The 16,226-nt window shown below is 39.8% G+C and overlaps 1 protein-coding gene across 2 annotated transcripts in view; it reads right to left on the bottom strand.

Moving 5' to 3' along the window:
• GPC4 (glypican 4) overlaps nucleotides 1-16,226 on the bottom strand; it is a 111,999-nt gene that overhangs the window by 26,702 nt on the left and 69,071 nt on the right. For both annotated transcript variants that reach the window (XM_032780163.2, XM_032780164.2), the window contains exon 3: nucleotides 8,484-8,875. In XM_032780163.2, coding sequence (XP_032636054.2) covers nucleotides 8,484-8,875 — 392 coding nt within the window. The remainder of the gene's footprint in view (nucleotides 1-8,483; nucleotides 8,876-16,226) is intronic.

Raw genomic sequence — 16,226 nt, 5'->3', positions numbered from 1 at the left:
ATGTTGCTTTATTCACAAAATCTGATTATGCGTTTGCAGGATCAAGACCTTATTTTTCAATATTTTGTTTTTTACCTATAGCAGTTTTGTCAAATTCATAAGACACCCTACCCATTGTAGCATTTTAAAAAAACCAAACGGCATTTATAATTCAGTTCCTTATAAATTCTAATCTCAAATTTTAATTGCACAAATTTTCATATTGGCTTTAGACCACTTCAATCTCATTTAAGTCAACAATTTACATCACTCCACTCTGTCACACTGAATAGCACTTTACTCAGCAAGTAGTCGCAATGCAACTACTTGCAGAGTAAGATACTATTCAATAGAGAGTAAGCGTGGAAGAATCTGACACTACACAGTGTAATATGAAGCAGATTTTTAACAAATTCTCTTGTCTGTTACTGACACCTCGTTTTATAAAAATGACAGGATTTAAAAAACCCTTCCACATTAATGCTGATTGTTTCTTTTTGGATTTCATTTAAACCTGTGCAGGGAGAATAAATTTGTCAGTTTAATCTTCAGTTGCTTCTCACAGAGCTACCATTCTGGGGGCAGATACCACAGGAGAATATTTAAAATAAAAAATTTTAAAATAAATCCAATGAAAATATTGCACTTAATCTTCAGGGTTCCTCAACTAGCTCTTCTACAAAAACTAAATTTGGCCTCCTGTTAAATTATGACCTACTCTGAGAAAAGCTGAGAAAGTGAAACACCTTTCTCTATGGAACAAATAACTGTTTTGTTTAAAAAAAAATAATCATTAAATTAAGTCATATAAACTCCAAACCCATTTTGTTTAAAGTAGAATCCAACATCCATTACTTATACAAGCAGGCAAAAAATAAGATGTTCTTCATTTTGTAGACAGGAATGTGGTTTCACTTTTACAATTTTTCGTCGTCCCAGTGCGCAGTATAGAACCACCGTCCTGTCAAACATCGGTTCCAAAGTTAAGTACATTAACAAAAGAGAAGATTGAGATGTTTCCATTTTAAAACAAAAAAAATTCCAGTAAAAGTATTTTGGAATTAAACCTTCCTTTGCAATATTGAACTAACACCACTGCCCCTGTTAGTACAGGTGTAGTTACGAAGGAAGCTGACTTCATTGCAGGATTCAGACCCCTGGGGTCTGGTGCAGCTATAGACGTTTAAGGAATTACTTTGCATCTCCTCATCATTTTTTGCCTGTGATGAGGTTTTGTGTAGTTTTTTGTTTTTTTGAGGTTACACTCACTAACATGGAAGTGACAGTTCAATGCTGCACATCAGGCCCAATTCCCTACCTATAGGTTTCCATTTTCTATGCAGGCAGATGTCAAACTGACAGAGAAATAGCAGAACTCTTGGGATTGAACACATTATTTGTTCTACCCACCTAGTTCTGTATTATTTCATCCTATGTAAAGCAGCATGTTATCTTAATAGACAGTTAGCTTGATATGCCTCCATCGTCTTAGCTGCCTCACATAAAACTATTAAAGTCAAGGCAAGGTATTTTTTGTTTAACGGTAATCATGTGATGTGAGCAAGTGAGGCTAGAAAATTTGATAGTGTGCATCCCCTCCTCTCCCCACTTTAATTTCTGGCAACTACTGATGGAACCCGAGAATCCATGTGAAAGCATATCAGAGCTCATAACTCAGATTCAGAATACGAAGCAGATGCCATTTCAGCAAAGGCTTCTGACCGGCTAGAAAAGGGAATCTCTCCACAGAGATGAAGTTATTTCATTAATGCTTTTGCAAACCTATAAGGAAAGCCAACGCCTACTTCTTGCACCACTAAAATAGAATGTCACTGTTCTGAATGATGTTTCCTTCAACAACAACAAAGCATTCTTTTAAATAAATACTCCCCCACGTCTAAGTACATTGACTAGACAATATTCCCTTTTAATTTCATCATGAACAATTAGTGCCTTAAAATAGAATTCTGCTTTAGAGACCAAGCTTAACATTTGCCTTCCTTTTGCCCATTGGAGAGAGAAAACTTGGTCTTCAAAATATCTCAGTATAAACATAAAAACGCAAACCAAAGCAAGCCACATACACACAGACTCACATGTAGCCTAGTAAATCCGCAATGACTACTGCTACAACATACTTTGAAAGTTATGCCTCGTATGGTCCCTCAGATGGTCAATAGGGCTGGTACAAGAGTCACAGATGCGACCACATTCTTGGCAGGACCAGTCAGGGTCATCTTTGATGTGGAGTCCTGGCTTGGTATTGTTTTCTACATTGATGTTTGCCCTTGGCACACAGAATACAATGCCTCGTGCACGGCTGCCCTCCATTTCGCGCTGTTGCTTGCAACTTGCTCCAAGGATGACATGGCAATGCCCTTGTGTTGAGACCCTGCCCTTCACAACATCAGCAGATTTCTTCCAGTCCCTTCAACTGGGTTTTCTGGAGCTCAGTTGCTCACGAAGTATCAGCTTTTGCTAGTCTCTTCTAAAAGAAGCCAAGTGACAAGGCCAGATCATTTAATTTCAATTGTGATTTTCACGGTGAACGTTTGCTCAGAGATCTCAATGTCCAGTGTATGGTTCTGTCTGTCAGGCTATCTGGGGAGAATACATTTTGGACGTACTCTCCATAATCCACAGCAGAATCCCAACCAAAGTTACTGGGAGGTCTGCACAAAGGAAGGTACGACCATTCAGTAATCGAGCTTTCAGTTCCTGTTTACTCAGTACCTTTTGATCACATTCAGCATCATGAAGTGGGAAATTTGGTTGTCTTTAGCAGCACTTTTATTTCTGCCTTTTCCCACCCTCCTTTCATGTGCCAATACCTGGTCCACCTTCAGCTGTCAGGAGGGAGAGGGGGAAATGGCTCTTTGGAGCCGTATTCATTCCAAACCCTGTGTTTGGGGAGTCCAAAGAGCAGCTGTCTTTCCAAGTGTAACATGTCACCTCATGGTTCACGGATACCTCATTAGAGATGCTGCAGTTTGTGACAGAGGAGTTTGGAGAAAGAATCTAGCAGATTATCTACAGTGAAAATGGCTAGCACTTGAACAACTATTTTAGATGGATGTTTTAAAGAAAATTTACTCCATGCTCCCCCTACACACTTCATTAATGTTATTGTTGCAAGTTACAAACCCATTCCACCAACAAAGCATTGTGGGAGTTTCTTCTTCACTTGTAATTTCCTTGTATGTATTAGCTGATGTCACAAGGTAGGAAAGTCATTTAAAGAAACACTGTGCCCATTCCATACATCTCATCTGGACTTCAAATTCTAATGCAATTTCTGATATAAGATTTTGACGTAAAGTTCTCCATCTACAAATTCAAATTGCTATGTTTTTAAAATAAAACAAACAGGATTTCCTAAGAGTTGAATAAGCCTGTTTCAAGCAAAAAAACTGCTTTTATTGACCTATAACTCTTGCTGCTCCAAGAGCATGTACATTTGCAGCTGAAACATTATATGAGCATGTATTCCATTTTCATAATTCACCACAAGCATTGGAAAGGTCGAATACCATGGCGGCAGACAAATGCTGAAAAACTGACTTATCAATGAAAATTTTCAGAGGGTTGCAGTAGCACGGCTCAGAAAAACAGTTTACTGCATGTGAACATTAATATAAAAAAGATACTAATGTACAACATTTGATCAGCCATTTCTCTTGTAAGACAAATACTGAAAAGCCAAACTAGCAAATTACTAAATTGCTTCTATGATTACCACGTAAGAAGAAAAACATTTTTTCCACAGGTACCATGCAAAGAAGAGATACTATAAATCAAAAACTTGCCTCAGGATACCATGTCTTTATTGAAGCAACTTCCTGACTCATTTTGAATTCATTGTTAAAAAAATAATGGAGAGGGATAGCTTGGATGAAACGTATGCAAGGGCATCCCTCAAGTATCTTTTAAAAGAAATTGCGACATATCCAACAGATCAGTTCTTTTAAACTCTTCAGTGTTATTTGTTTAAAGTTTATATTATATTTCTGAACGACACACAGCTGTTGTTTCCCTATTTGTGAGACAGCAACTTTAAAATCTCACACTGTAGCGCCATAGGGAATTCAGCTCTTTGGAGCTCTGCAAACAATGATTTTGGTACCAACCGCTCATTTAGCTTTAGCCTCGGGTCTCTAATACACCCTCATTTCTGACTCTCTCAGAGTATGTCTTCACTACTTGCTGGATTGGCAGGTAGTGATCAATCCAGTGGGGATTGATTTATTGTGTCTAGTCTAGACGTGATTAAATCGACCCCCGAGCGTTCTCCCGTTGACTCCTGTACTCCAGCGCTGCCAGAGGAGGGGGCAGAGTCTATGGGGGAGCGGCAGCAGTTGACTCATCGTGATGAAGACACCACAGTGAGTCGATCTAAGTACGTTGACTTCGGCTATGTTATTCACATAGCTTGCATAACTCAGATTGATTCCCTCCCCCTGCCAGGGTAGACCAGGGCTCAGTCTCAAACTTTTTTTTTGTTTTTCAGTCTTTGGGTTAAACTGACCCCTCATCATGCCAGCATGAACTCAAAACACAAACACTGAATTCTCTCTGGTTAACTATCTGTTCATTTGCACAGTGCATGTAACCACTAGAGAAGTATTAAAATCCCTCTGTGCACTTTGCCCTTGAACGCAACATTGCACAAGCAAACTGATAAATAAGCAAAGTATCATGAACCATGCCAAGAAGAGTGGGATAACAGAAAGACATTTAGTACAGCACTGAGTGTGTGTGTGTGTGTCTCAGTCATATGTTATTAATTAAGGGAACATTTCTTAAGTTTACGAATTGCAAAATATCAAGTTCTAGTCCTCCTTAGTCACCCTCTGCTCTGGCTTATATTTTTTCCCCCTCTTCCCTTAAATAAAAAAAGACCTCAGGGTTAGGGCAGGAAATGTCAGTGTTTGGCAGCAATTTAACCCTGTTGATTTCAATGCTTGTCAAGGGCTCAATAATAGGCACGTAATTGCATGATGGCCAGATTTTCCTCCCTCAGCTGCTAAGGGGGATTGAGGATAGAGAAGCACATTCCAGTCTTCGAGAGATGATCGAAAGCCTAATTTAATAATTGTTAATAGACAAACTGATAAAAGTCAACTGCAGAGTAAAACAGCTGCCTATGCCTAGAAATGGCTTTTTTCCTCAGCTAATATTCTCTCTTGCTATTGTTCAGAGCCTATTTAGGGAATTTTGTACTTTAGGCCCAAAGGATGAAATCCTTTGACTCTACAGGAAGTATCAGCTGCATTTCCTATGTACGGTTTGGAGATTATTTTACAGTTCCTCTCTTTAAGTTGCACATGTTACAAACAGGAACGAAACATGCTCCTGTGAAAATGGACACAGTCACTATCATAGCTATATTAGAAGAGCAGCAGTATGTGGCTTTTCAATGCATTCGGTTCAGGAAAAATGTTTTCACTAATTTTCTTCATTTGCAGAATTTTAGTTTCAAAAATTAATGTATTTGGCCCTTTCCAATGTTACCTCTCTTTTCCCCCACCCAAGACAATCACATTCCAAATTCATGTTTATTCCTTAGAAAAGATGTGAGAATATATATAGAGTATTTAAACAGTAATCCAGTCCACACTACAGTAAAGGCCTCTTTGCTCTCGTCTACAGCACTATGTGGAAGCGAAAACAGCTGGACTTCACAACGGTGATTTTCTCCCATCTGGAGAATTCTCAACTAAGCGTTTTTCCAATGTATTGGTTACACAAAAAGAGCATAAAGACTGTATTAATTTTCACTACTCTGGCCATTTTTGTTCAGCAAAAATAGAGATTTAACCCTCAGGTATCAAGTTAATTCACATTATGAACAAATGCCCCATCTTCTCTTGAGTTAGTAGAACACTAGGCAAACAACAAAAGTTAATGGAGCAATTACATAGAGCTCAGTAATGTCGAATTAATCTGTAAATAACGTGGAAAACAAAAAAACACCCACCAAATGTTGTGAAAATATTTCACAAAAATATTTTATTTCACAGAGTTTTCTATCACATATTGCAGAAACAAGTTATGTTTCCACTGAAAAAAGACCAAAATATTATAGAAAGATATTACACCTTGAATCACTGCAAGTAACTATACAACTTTGGAGTTAACTGTAAGGCATTCATCAGCATGCACTGCTATCATTGCTTATGAAAGGAAATCTGCTGGACAATTTACAATGGGAAATTCTAAAATGTAACCCAACGGTGATTCTCTGGAGAGAACTATTTTTGCAGCTGAATATTTTCCTTGTAAACTTAAGCAATTAATTCTAGAATCCAGTGCAATTCTATACTCAAGGAGCTTCAAAGGCAAAAATTCATGATGCCACCTCGAGTTCAGGAGTTTGATTCACAACAGATGCAGGGACTGTAGCCGTGGTTACACAGTGTTGAGTCACAAGACATTCCAATCAATTCTGATCAGATAGAATATAAAAGGTAAACAACATCTTTCACTCAGACACATTTACTGTTGATCAAGTCATGGTGTGATCCTGAACTCCTTATCGAGATATACTACACTGGTTTGCTCATAGGTTAATTCCAGTGAGACGTCTAAGTAGGCAATGCCAATACTCTTCATTACAGAACACGGAAATTGCTCTCCATCATTTCCCGCATACCTAAATAATATTCACAGTGAATTTAGTGACACTGAAAGATGCCAGCATGAAAGCAATTGAAACTTAAGCCTTTGGCCAACAAAGCACGCTCAGCAGACTTTGCAAGCTTCCCCCATCCTACCTGGTCAAGTTCCCTTAACCCTGACCTGGAGTAGAGAAAGAACCTCAGTTTCCCCCCGCTCCCACCCATTCAGTCCTTGGACTTTCCATTTGAAGTTATGGGAGACCTTGAATAGGCCTTGAATATCATCAACTGAAGTGTTTACATATTGTAGAGTTATGTACAGCAAAGTATCACTCCATGAAAGAAAAGGTATATGCCATGGGGAAATTTCTATATATTATTAACCTTGTTGTAAAAACAGACAGACAGACACTTTCAAGACGTCTAAATAAGTAAAACTGCTTGTAATTTATTTATATCCTTCCTCTGAAACTTGGAAAACAAGATGTTCCCTTATTAACATTTTTTTCCCTCTCTCTCTCTCTCTCCCTCTCACACAGGTTTATCAAAAGGTGGAATATATTTAAGGGAGTTTTGGTTGTTTAGTTTTTGCTTAAGAAAAATGAGTCTAGAAGCAAATTTTAGGGTTGCTGTATCTTAATATTGTCCTTGTAAGTAAAAGCAATTGGAATGATTACTTCCCTTACAGAATACTATTTGTGTTGCCTCCAATATTATGTTTGCAGTTTTAAGAGGCTTTTAAACATTTCTGTCACTTGTAGCGTGATTCAAATGTGTCTATCTTGCTTTATAACTTAACTAGCTTTCAGTCTGGTTTAGCAGACACTTTATAACCAGGTAGATGGGAAGAGAATTCCCCTATGTGATTAAGTGTTGATATTTGATTTTCCAGTCTCTGGGAAATACATTTACATTTAACTTGAAATCACTGGTATTTGTTATTATACACGATCGCCTTACAAGATTCCTCTAACAAGTCAGATTCAATAAAAAAGCATCCTTAACCATTTTCAAGTGTTTTATGTAAGGCGACAGTAGTAATCATTGAACTGTTTTATTTATTTAACATTTGAAAGTAATGCACAAATCTAATTTAAAAATTCTTATACAAGATAAGATATTCAAATAAGAGATTGTTGAAGAATTTCTTCAGAGACTATACTCGAGGAGCTCGAAGTAACAAATACATTGTTTGCACAGCATCTACCACAGTGGAGTCCTGGCCCATCACTGGGACTCTTAGGTGCTATCACAATATAAATAGCTAGTAGTGAAAGTCCGACTTTCACAGAGCGAAGTCACACAGGTAAAAATGCTTAAGATGGCTGAAAGTTAAACATTGAACTGGAAAAGACTGCAAACCCAGTGACAACTGAACCGGAGGCTAACCTACACAAAAAAGAGTTCTCAGCCATGCTGGTAGCTGGTTCCATCACTTCAGACTGACTCAACAGACATTTTAGGCTTCAGAGTAATGCAAGGAGTGGTAATTCGGAAATCATCTTATACAAATAATTTTGTTTCAATTAGTCATTTTAATTGCCACTTGTGCCTGTTAAATGGAACCTAAGTCAGGAGTTCAGAAGAAATACAAGAAGCTGACTGGACATCATCAGTTATTTGAATTTGAATTACCAGGCAACGGACACTCTACTGCCATGCAGCCAATATCCTTATAATATGACACCGTTCAACTCAGACTCATTCAACCTCTACCTTCCATTTTCAGACATGCAGGACCTGAGCCAGCAAAGTATTTAAGCATGGGTTTAACCTGAAGTTCATGACTAAGTGCTTTGCTGAACTGGGGCCGTTGTGAGCAATGTCACTCCAACACCTGCCAACCAGGCTCCCCCGGTAGGAGAGTAAGTATCAAACTTAGCTCACCGCAGACACTTTGGTAACGACATCTCTTGCCACTGCCAGGCCTTGTGCAAAAGTGCGGGCAGCCACAAATGCACGTGTCACTTGTAGTTTTAGTTTCCGCGGTACGTCTCCAAATGGCTTCAACTGCTCTGTGTACTTGCTCACGCATTCGAGGTATTCGTCGGTGAAATGGTACTGTGGGTTCACTAATCGAAACATACGTTCCAGGAGACGCGCCCAGAAGTCATTGAGCATCTCTTCCAGGTTTACGTTTCCACCCACATAGTAGCGCTTCAGCTCTATGAAGAGATCCTTAAAAAGTTCAGAGTTCTGCATGTATAAACGACCATATGTCCGCAAAAACATGTCATTCAAGGATTTCTCTGCATTTTCAAGCAGTTCTTTGAAGAATTCTGGAAAAAAGACAAAAGGAAAATATACAGTAAACAATTTCAGGTTACTCATTTTCACAGTTCTACAAGCTTTTCAAATATTTCCTTCAATAATTCAACAACAGTAACCGCAAATGAAATTGAAAGCTAAGAGCTCTTACTGGAACACCACTTAAGTGCTGAAAGTTCTCCCTTAGAGATGTTCTTATTTTTCATTTCTGTTCATATCTGATAAACGAAAAGGACAGATCCTAAGACATGGATGACTGAAATTCCTTTCTATGCATAACTGAATAGCAAGAGAAAAAAAACTGGAAAAAGACGCGGTTTCGTTTTAAAAAGTTATTTTGAAACATGGATCATCATGAAGCGTGCACGCGCACACACACACACACACACACACTTAAAATGGATGTCCATAATATCTGGTTCTTACATTTCAGTATTGCTAACCCCAAATGTTTAAAAAATAAATCACAAGTTAGGCTGCAAAAATAATGAGATTCTTTAAGTAAGGTTTTCTTAAACTAAATACATTTGGGGCTCTTTCATTGCCAGCTGATTCTGAGGCTGTACGCTCTTTAAGGTCCTGATTTTGATTGTGGCTTTTACATGCTACCGAAATGCAAAAAGAATTCATTTACACAAGTTGGAATTGGCGTAAGAGTTAATGGCAACACCCTCAACATTTACAAAGAGTGCCAGGGGATTTTTAACCACAACAAATGGATAGGATCTTTTGTTTCATCTCATCCAAAAGTCAGCCTCTCCCACAGTTCAGTGTCTCTAGGCAGCATATAGATCTACTGGCTGGGGGAGGGATAGCTCAGTGGTTTGAGCATTGGCTGCTAAACCCAGGGTTGTGAGTTCAATCCTTGAGGGGCCATTTAGGGAACTGGGGTAAAAATCTGTCTGGGGATTGGTCCTGCTTTGAACAGGGGGTTGGACTAGATGACTTTATGAGGTCCCTTCCAACCCTGATGTTGTATGAAAAGAGAGCATGTCATCTACTGAATCACAATAATCACTTCCTAGGTGTTCTGTACAGGCCTCTCATGTAAGTCTTGTTCAGGCCAACACTGCTTAGCATGTGAGACACACTGGGATGCCTGTACTGCTGAACCCATTATCTACTCTTTGGAGAGCTTCAATTCTCCTCTTTTTTTATACCAAGCTCCGCACCAGAGTATCCGAGAACCTGCAATTTGCTGTAAGCTTTACAGTGTGTGTGTTCTCTTCCCAACTGTAACTTGGATTGAGTGGAGGGGTGCCCCTCACACTTGGTGACACTAACCTCAGAATGCATGTAGAAGCCTTCATTTCACTTGATTAAGAGTTACATAAAAATATATACAAATTATATTGTATGGTATCTGGCACATGGCCTAATTACACCATTTAGCTATTGCAACCAACCAAAAGAAAATCTGTTCCTGCATAAGTGGCGAGACAGTTCGAAGCAAAGGAAAACATGGTATTTATTAGGGCTGATCAAAGAGTGACATCACTGCAAACTGTTTGCCTCCAAGGTCTGAACAGGATATGGCCGGGGGGGAGGAGGGGGTGAAAATCTATTTGTTTTTGGCCATTATGGGACAATATTGCATTTTACATGGAGTCTGATAATTTGATAGAGGTCAAAAATTTACTTTTCCTCTCCTTACTACAAGGACTAAGTATAATGAAGACTCAGTGATATTTTACTCACCTGCTAAAAATATATTTTATTCATCCCAAGCAAATGGGTGAAGGAGTTTGCAAAGCTGACGAAGAGAACCTCAAATCTCTACTAAAAATAGCAAAATATGGGACAACGAGTTTGAGTCCTAACTTCAAGATGGACTCTGGCTGCACTGACTTTTGCCCTAAACTCAAACAGTAGCAAAGAGCATGTCTTCTTCTCTAGCAACATTAAAGCACTGCCCAGTCATGCACCAGAGCTCTCCCAGTGCTATTAAGAACACCACACACACACACCTCCCCCTCCACGAGGGGAGTGGCTACCAGCGCTGGTGTACTGTCTACAGTGCCACTTTATAGCGCTGAAACTTGCAGCGCTCAGGGGGGTGTTTTTTTCACACCCCCAAGCGAGAAAGTTGCAGTGCTATAAAGTGCCAGTGCAGACAATGCCTTAGGCACCTTTGGAACTCTTGGGTGTGGTTCAACCAGTCTCCCTTAACACTGTATGTAAAAAGCACAAAGAAACTTATTCTGTAACACATGACACTGGATATTTGTAATACTGACCTATGCTTTTTGGTGACTCACATTCAATAAATAATTTTTAATAAAAATACGCCTCTGCGTTTTAATCCCCAAAAGGAGTCATGTTTAAAGCCAGAAGTTGTTAGAAGGAGAAAAAAAAAATCTTTGGCCCAGTTTGAATTTAAATGCTGTTAAAATGTATCAAGTATGTTGAAGTTCAAATTTTAGTCTTCAAAGTGCTCCAATACAAACAAAGACTAACACACAGAGCACATTTTCTGGGAAAACTGAAACATTCTCTGAGTTCCTTATTAGCAAAGTCATGGGGCTTGGTGGTTGACATAGCTGTATATAATGTTGCCTCTTAGGAGTACAAGAGAAATGATCCAGCAAGAGGAGATTGATTTCAAAAACCCGACATGTCCTCTGTCCAATATCAGCAGGACTCTCTACTTTAGTTCCCATGACTGGCATTTCCTGTCTAGGAAGATTTTTCAGTTGAGTTTATACTACAGAGATTAGCTTGGTGGTTTATATTAATTTCTAATTCACTTAATCTTTCTGAAAGCTCACTTCCTCCTTTCCTTCAGATTTTTTCAGAGCCTTTAAAAACACCAGATAGATTTATATTCAAATGCACTTGAACTGTGCACATAGCTAACACTGATCAAGAAATACTTTGGGAAGAATTTGATTCTGAAATGAGGCTTCTGTTAGAAACCATTAAATGTTTCCAATTGTCAATCAAATAAGCATGTAGACAATTGTTCTGAGCCAGAAAAAAAAATCTTAAGTGATGAATTCATTTCAGCTTGGCCTACTTATTCTCCTGGCTCGAACTCATTTTATTTCTCACACTCCAAATTGACAACAGGTTTCTTTAGAATTTTTTCACGTCTTGTTTTGTCAGGGCATATGGCAGTTCGGCTCCCTAGAAACAGGCAATGATTTCCACTTGGGGGAGAACCTGAGAGATTTTGTTTCCAGCTATATCCATTAGAATGAGAAACATCACCACAGGTAGCAGCAAATGTCTGCATATTTGCAACCTTCCAAATAGTAACAGGCGAAGAAAGGAAATGAGAGCATCCCAACACTAAAAGTAGTAAATTTCCAAATACCAACCAGTCCCATCGCTCAATGGCTGCCTGAGTCTCTAGCAGATAACACAGAGGTACCATGGTCCATAGCACAAGACCATGGCCACGTTACTTCACCTCCCTAAAAAGTCCTCACAATTATCATCTTGGGATATACTCAGTGACCTTAAAACAAGATGACAGCTCTGGAAAAAAATGGCCTTGAAATTTCAACAGATACTTGGGATGCTCATGTAAAGTTAATGGACTCCCTCACAATTAAAAGGCATTAACAAGAAAAAAGATCAAAGCAACAGATGTCACATATTAAGATATGTGAATCCCTGATTAAGTGGCTAGTCCTGAAAAACAAAGGGCTCTGCAGCCAAAAATAATAAATCCCAGGCATGCTGTAGTATCTGGTTACATATATATTTAGAGTGCTGGTTGCACATTAGAAATTTGGGCAGCATAAGCTGGTTTAAGGGCATTGGGGCTCATACAAGCAGCTTTGATGACACTGGACTAGTTAGATATTAATCCTGCCTCTTGTAGAAACAAGCTATTCACTGATTAACAAACTACAACATAACCTAGAGTTAACCTTGGAACCCTGAGAAAAGAAATGGCAGGTTCCTCTCTTCAATCTTGACTGTTTGCTCAGGAAAATAAATTACCACCTTTCATTTGGGTTAGAAATTGACTTGTTCTCAAACAAAACCTACATACAAAGGATTACTTTCTCATTTTACAGCATTGTAAACGCATGTTTTACAGTTGTGGTGCAAGCAATCTGTACTCATTAAATTATCACATTGACAGACTTCCTGTGAAACGCTGTCAAATGCAAACATTTTTCATGGACATCAAATCATTCTTTGCTGCTCTCTCAGAAAGTCTGCTATTCAGTGAGATCTTGGGCTCTCTCTACCCCCCAAAGGATCTCTTTTTTTTTGTAAATTAAATAAGAGTTTATCCCTCTCCACCTATAAATTGGCAAAAATAGAGAATACAATATTGGTGGGAATTTTAGAAGTGAAGCAGCAAGGTCCCCCATTTCTACCCAAGCTCATTGCTACAAGGGGAGAGGAAGAGTAGAATTTTACATTGCTAACTCTTACATTACTCTAACAGTCTTTTTAAGGAATAAACCCACATCCTGTCTCAGCAATCCAGGAGCTAGTTTGCCGTCTCCCTGTGCAATGCTTTGAGAGATGGCTAGGTTTCACTCTGTTTTCAGTTAAGGGAGTTACCACTTCCAACCTGCTCTTTTTATTCTTTATCCACTTCACTACAGGTCCGCTTCTCCTTCCTCAAGTCCTGTTGCATGCACAGCTTGGGCATAGATCCGCTCTGGAATAGGGTCTTTGCCACTGGAGTAGCTCCACCAGCGCAAACATCTAATGTAGATGCACTGCACTAGTGTGAACTGTGTCTTGCACATGTGCAGCTCAGAACAGAGGTGAGTTGCTCTAGTGAAAACAAGTTACATCAGTGCAATGCATCTACACTAGGGCTTAGCACCTGCACAGCTGTATCAGTGGCTACAGCCCTACTGGAGACAAGACATTACTTTGAAACAGTTCTTTAGACGCAATGTCACCACACACTGAGGTTGGCCCAGGAAAGTGAAGTCCAGCCCAACCCCGAGTTCCAAAAGCTACAAAAGACATTGTGCATGTTCTCTTTGATTTAACGGATGTCTACAGATTTCAGGACACATGGTGATTTGATTTCAATGTTACAACTCACTCTCTCTGGTAGCGAAACACAGCGCCAGAAAGTTTGCAGAACGCACAGCGCCAGAAAGTTTGCAGAACGTAATGCTGCATGAGCTCAAATCCTGGTATAGCTAATAGTGCCTCAAGACGCTGCCTTGTTACCATGGCAATTGACCACACTGAAGAGGCTGAGGGCATTGCTGAGGGAACCACTGCTCAGTGAGGCCACGGCAGGATTGCAGCAGTTAAGCCCAAGCTGCAGGAATGAGGCCTGCGCCCTGTGCCTTCCAGGCCCCCTCCCTTGCTTGCCGGGCCCCCTGGAATGTGCGTCGGTAGCCACTGATGAGACCCGGGCCCAATTCATACTCTATCCCGCGCTGGCCTGGGCAGCAGCAGCGCTGGCAGTAGGGTCTCTAGCTCAAAGTCTACCTGCTGCAACTTCATTATCAAGAAGGTAACAGCTTTTTAATTAAACATTGGGCAGGGGTGGAAATAACTATTCTGCAATTTGTGCCTCGCCTGTCAAAAAGGTCACAAGCTGCCATTGTTGCCAACCTACTAAAATATGAACGAACAGCAGTCCTGGTCACTATACACATATTCACTATGGCTTTTAAAACACTCACCTATAGATTTATTTCAGGCTCAATTCTTCTAGCTGCACAATTTACCTAACAAATCAACTTAGCTGTTGCTTCCTGATGCAAATACTGCTTTAAAAATTAAATATAAGATAAGATAGTGAAGCGAAAGGGTATTTGGTTTGAAGGCACTGTAGCATCACTGCCAAGCAGGCACTGATATAATGCTACCCAAACCATTGTCTGACATACCGCAGCTGTGCTGGAGGAGGCCAGCAGGGATTTGTTTGTGATGGGCAAAAGCCTATCTTATTTAAAAAAAAAAATAAAAAAAAAATTAAATGCTTTTGCCTTTGCTTTTAAATAAACCATTAGAAAAGTAAGACATCAACCCTGGGTAACTAGAGAAATGGTGACATCTCAAAAGTCAATAGACTAAAAGTTTAGAAAGAGAATGGATTTACAGATTGTTTAGAACTCTGGCTTCTGTTTATTTTTGTTAGTCACAGAAATTTAAATAGATGTTAATTTCAGTGACTAACATTTGGGGAAAGTTCTCCGAGACATCCTGAAGTAGCAGGGAAGACAAGACTTAACGTTTCTGAAGTAAAAAATAAATTGTGTTTTTAAGCCAGCCTTTCAAACCTGCCTTTATACACCATAAGGAAAATGTATCCATTTATTTGAAAATGTCTTTCTTCAACGAATAAGGTCCACAGATCCATTACAATGGGTATGGCAGCCCACTTGCAACTTGGGGGCAGAACCAGACCTGGCAGAAGGAAATGCCCCATCTCCTGAAGTTCCCTCCAAATGAGAACTTTCACTGCCAGAGTATTTCAAACCTACTTTCCTGAATTACAGATTGTGTTAAATATATTTGGGGCAGTGGGCACGGAGAAAACAAGATCTCCCATTGTGAGCATGCTAAATTCTACCTAAGCAATAAACTCAACTCCTTTGATGTCGTCAATTTCCACATCTATTTTTGGATGACCCATTTGTCTCCAGAGTGGGCAGTATCTGTGGATCTCATTACTGAAAGAAAGGAAGTTTTTAGGTAAGTATGGATACATATTCTTAGATCCATTACTATGGGATGGGATTTTCATTGTGATGTGCCTCCAGAGTGAGAAACAGGATTATCCTTAAAATTGAGATGTCCAAAACAAGGTAGATTATATATAAATATCAGCGCCCAGAGGAAGATGGAAGACAGACAGAGAAGACTTCTGCCAAGACAAAGAAATCGGCATTGGCTAAAACTGGATGACCAGTATGCAGAATCTAGAACTAAAGGCCATTGAACAGATGCTCAATATAGGAGAAAAGCCTGCTCTGCCCTACTCTCATCAGTCCAAAGGAGGAATATTCGGGTACAATAAATTCTATTTGTTGATCTGTCTTTTGGGGTCCATGGAAGCAACAATGACTTCACCCCATCCAGTGAGGTGCACACTGGGCCCCTCTGGTTTCGGCCCCTGTTGCCCTCTCCAATCAGTCAGGAACCCCTCAGCTTGATGCAACACCAATGTTCTTTATTTACAGTTGTTTTCCCGCCACCACTTTCCACCTATATACAGGTTTCGCAGCCAACTTTCCCAAGTACAGGCCTGGCCAGCAACAGACCAGAAGGCTCCCACCTCCCTCTGTGCCTGGCCTCTCTCTTACCCCCTTCCTCTGGCTTCCTCCCAGCCTTTATAGCCCTGGCTAAGGAGGCTGGCAGGTGCTGCCTATGACCAGGTGGACACAGGGCTAACCAATCAGCCCCAATCCATTCCCCTTG

This window comes from Chelonoidis abingdonii, chromosome 8 (genome assembly GCF_003597395.2).
Source record: "Chelonoidis abingdonii isolate Lonesome George chromosome 8, CheloAbing_2.0, whole genome shotgun sequence".
NCBI classification, from domain to species: Eukaryota; Metazoa; Chordata; order Testudines; family Testudinidae; genus Chelonoidis; species Chelonoidis abingdonii.
This window is presented reverse-complemented; position numbering and strand designations above follow the sequence as displayed.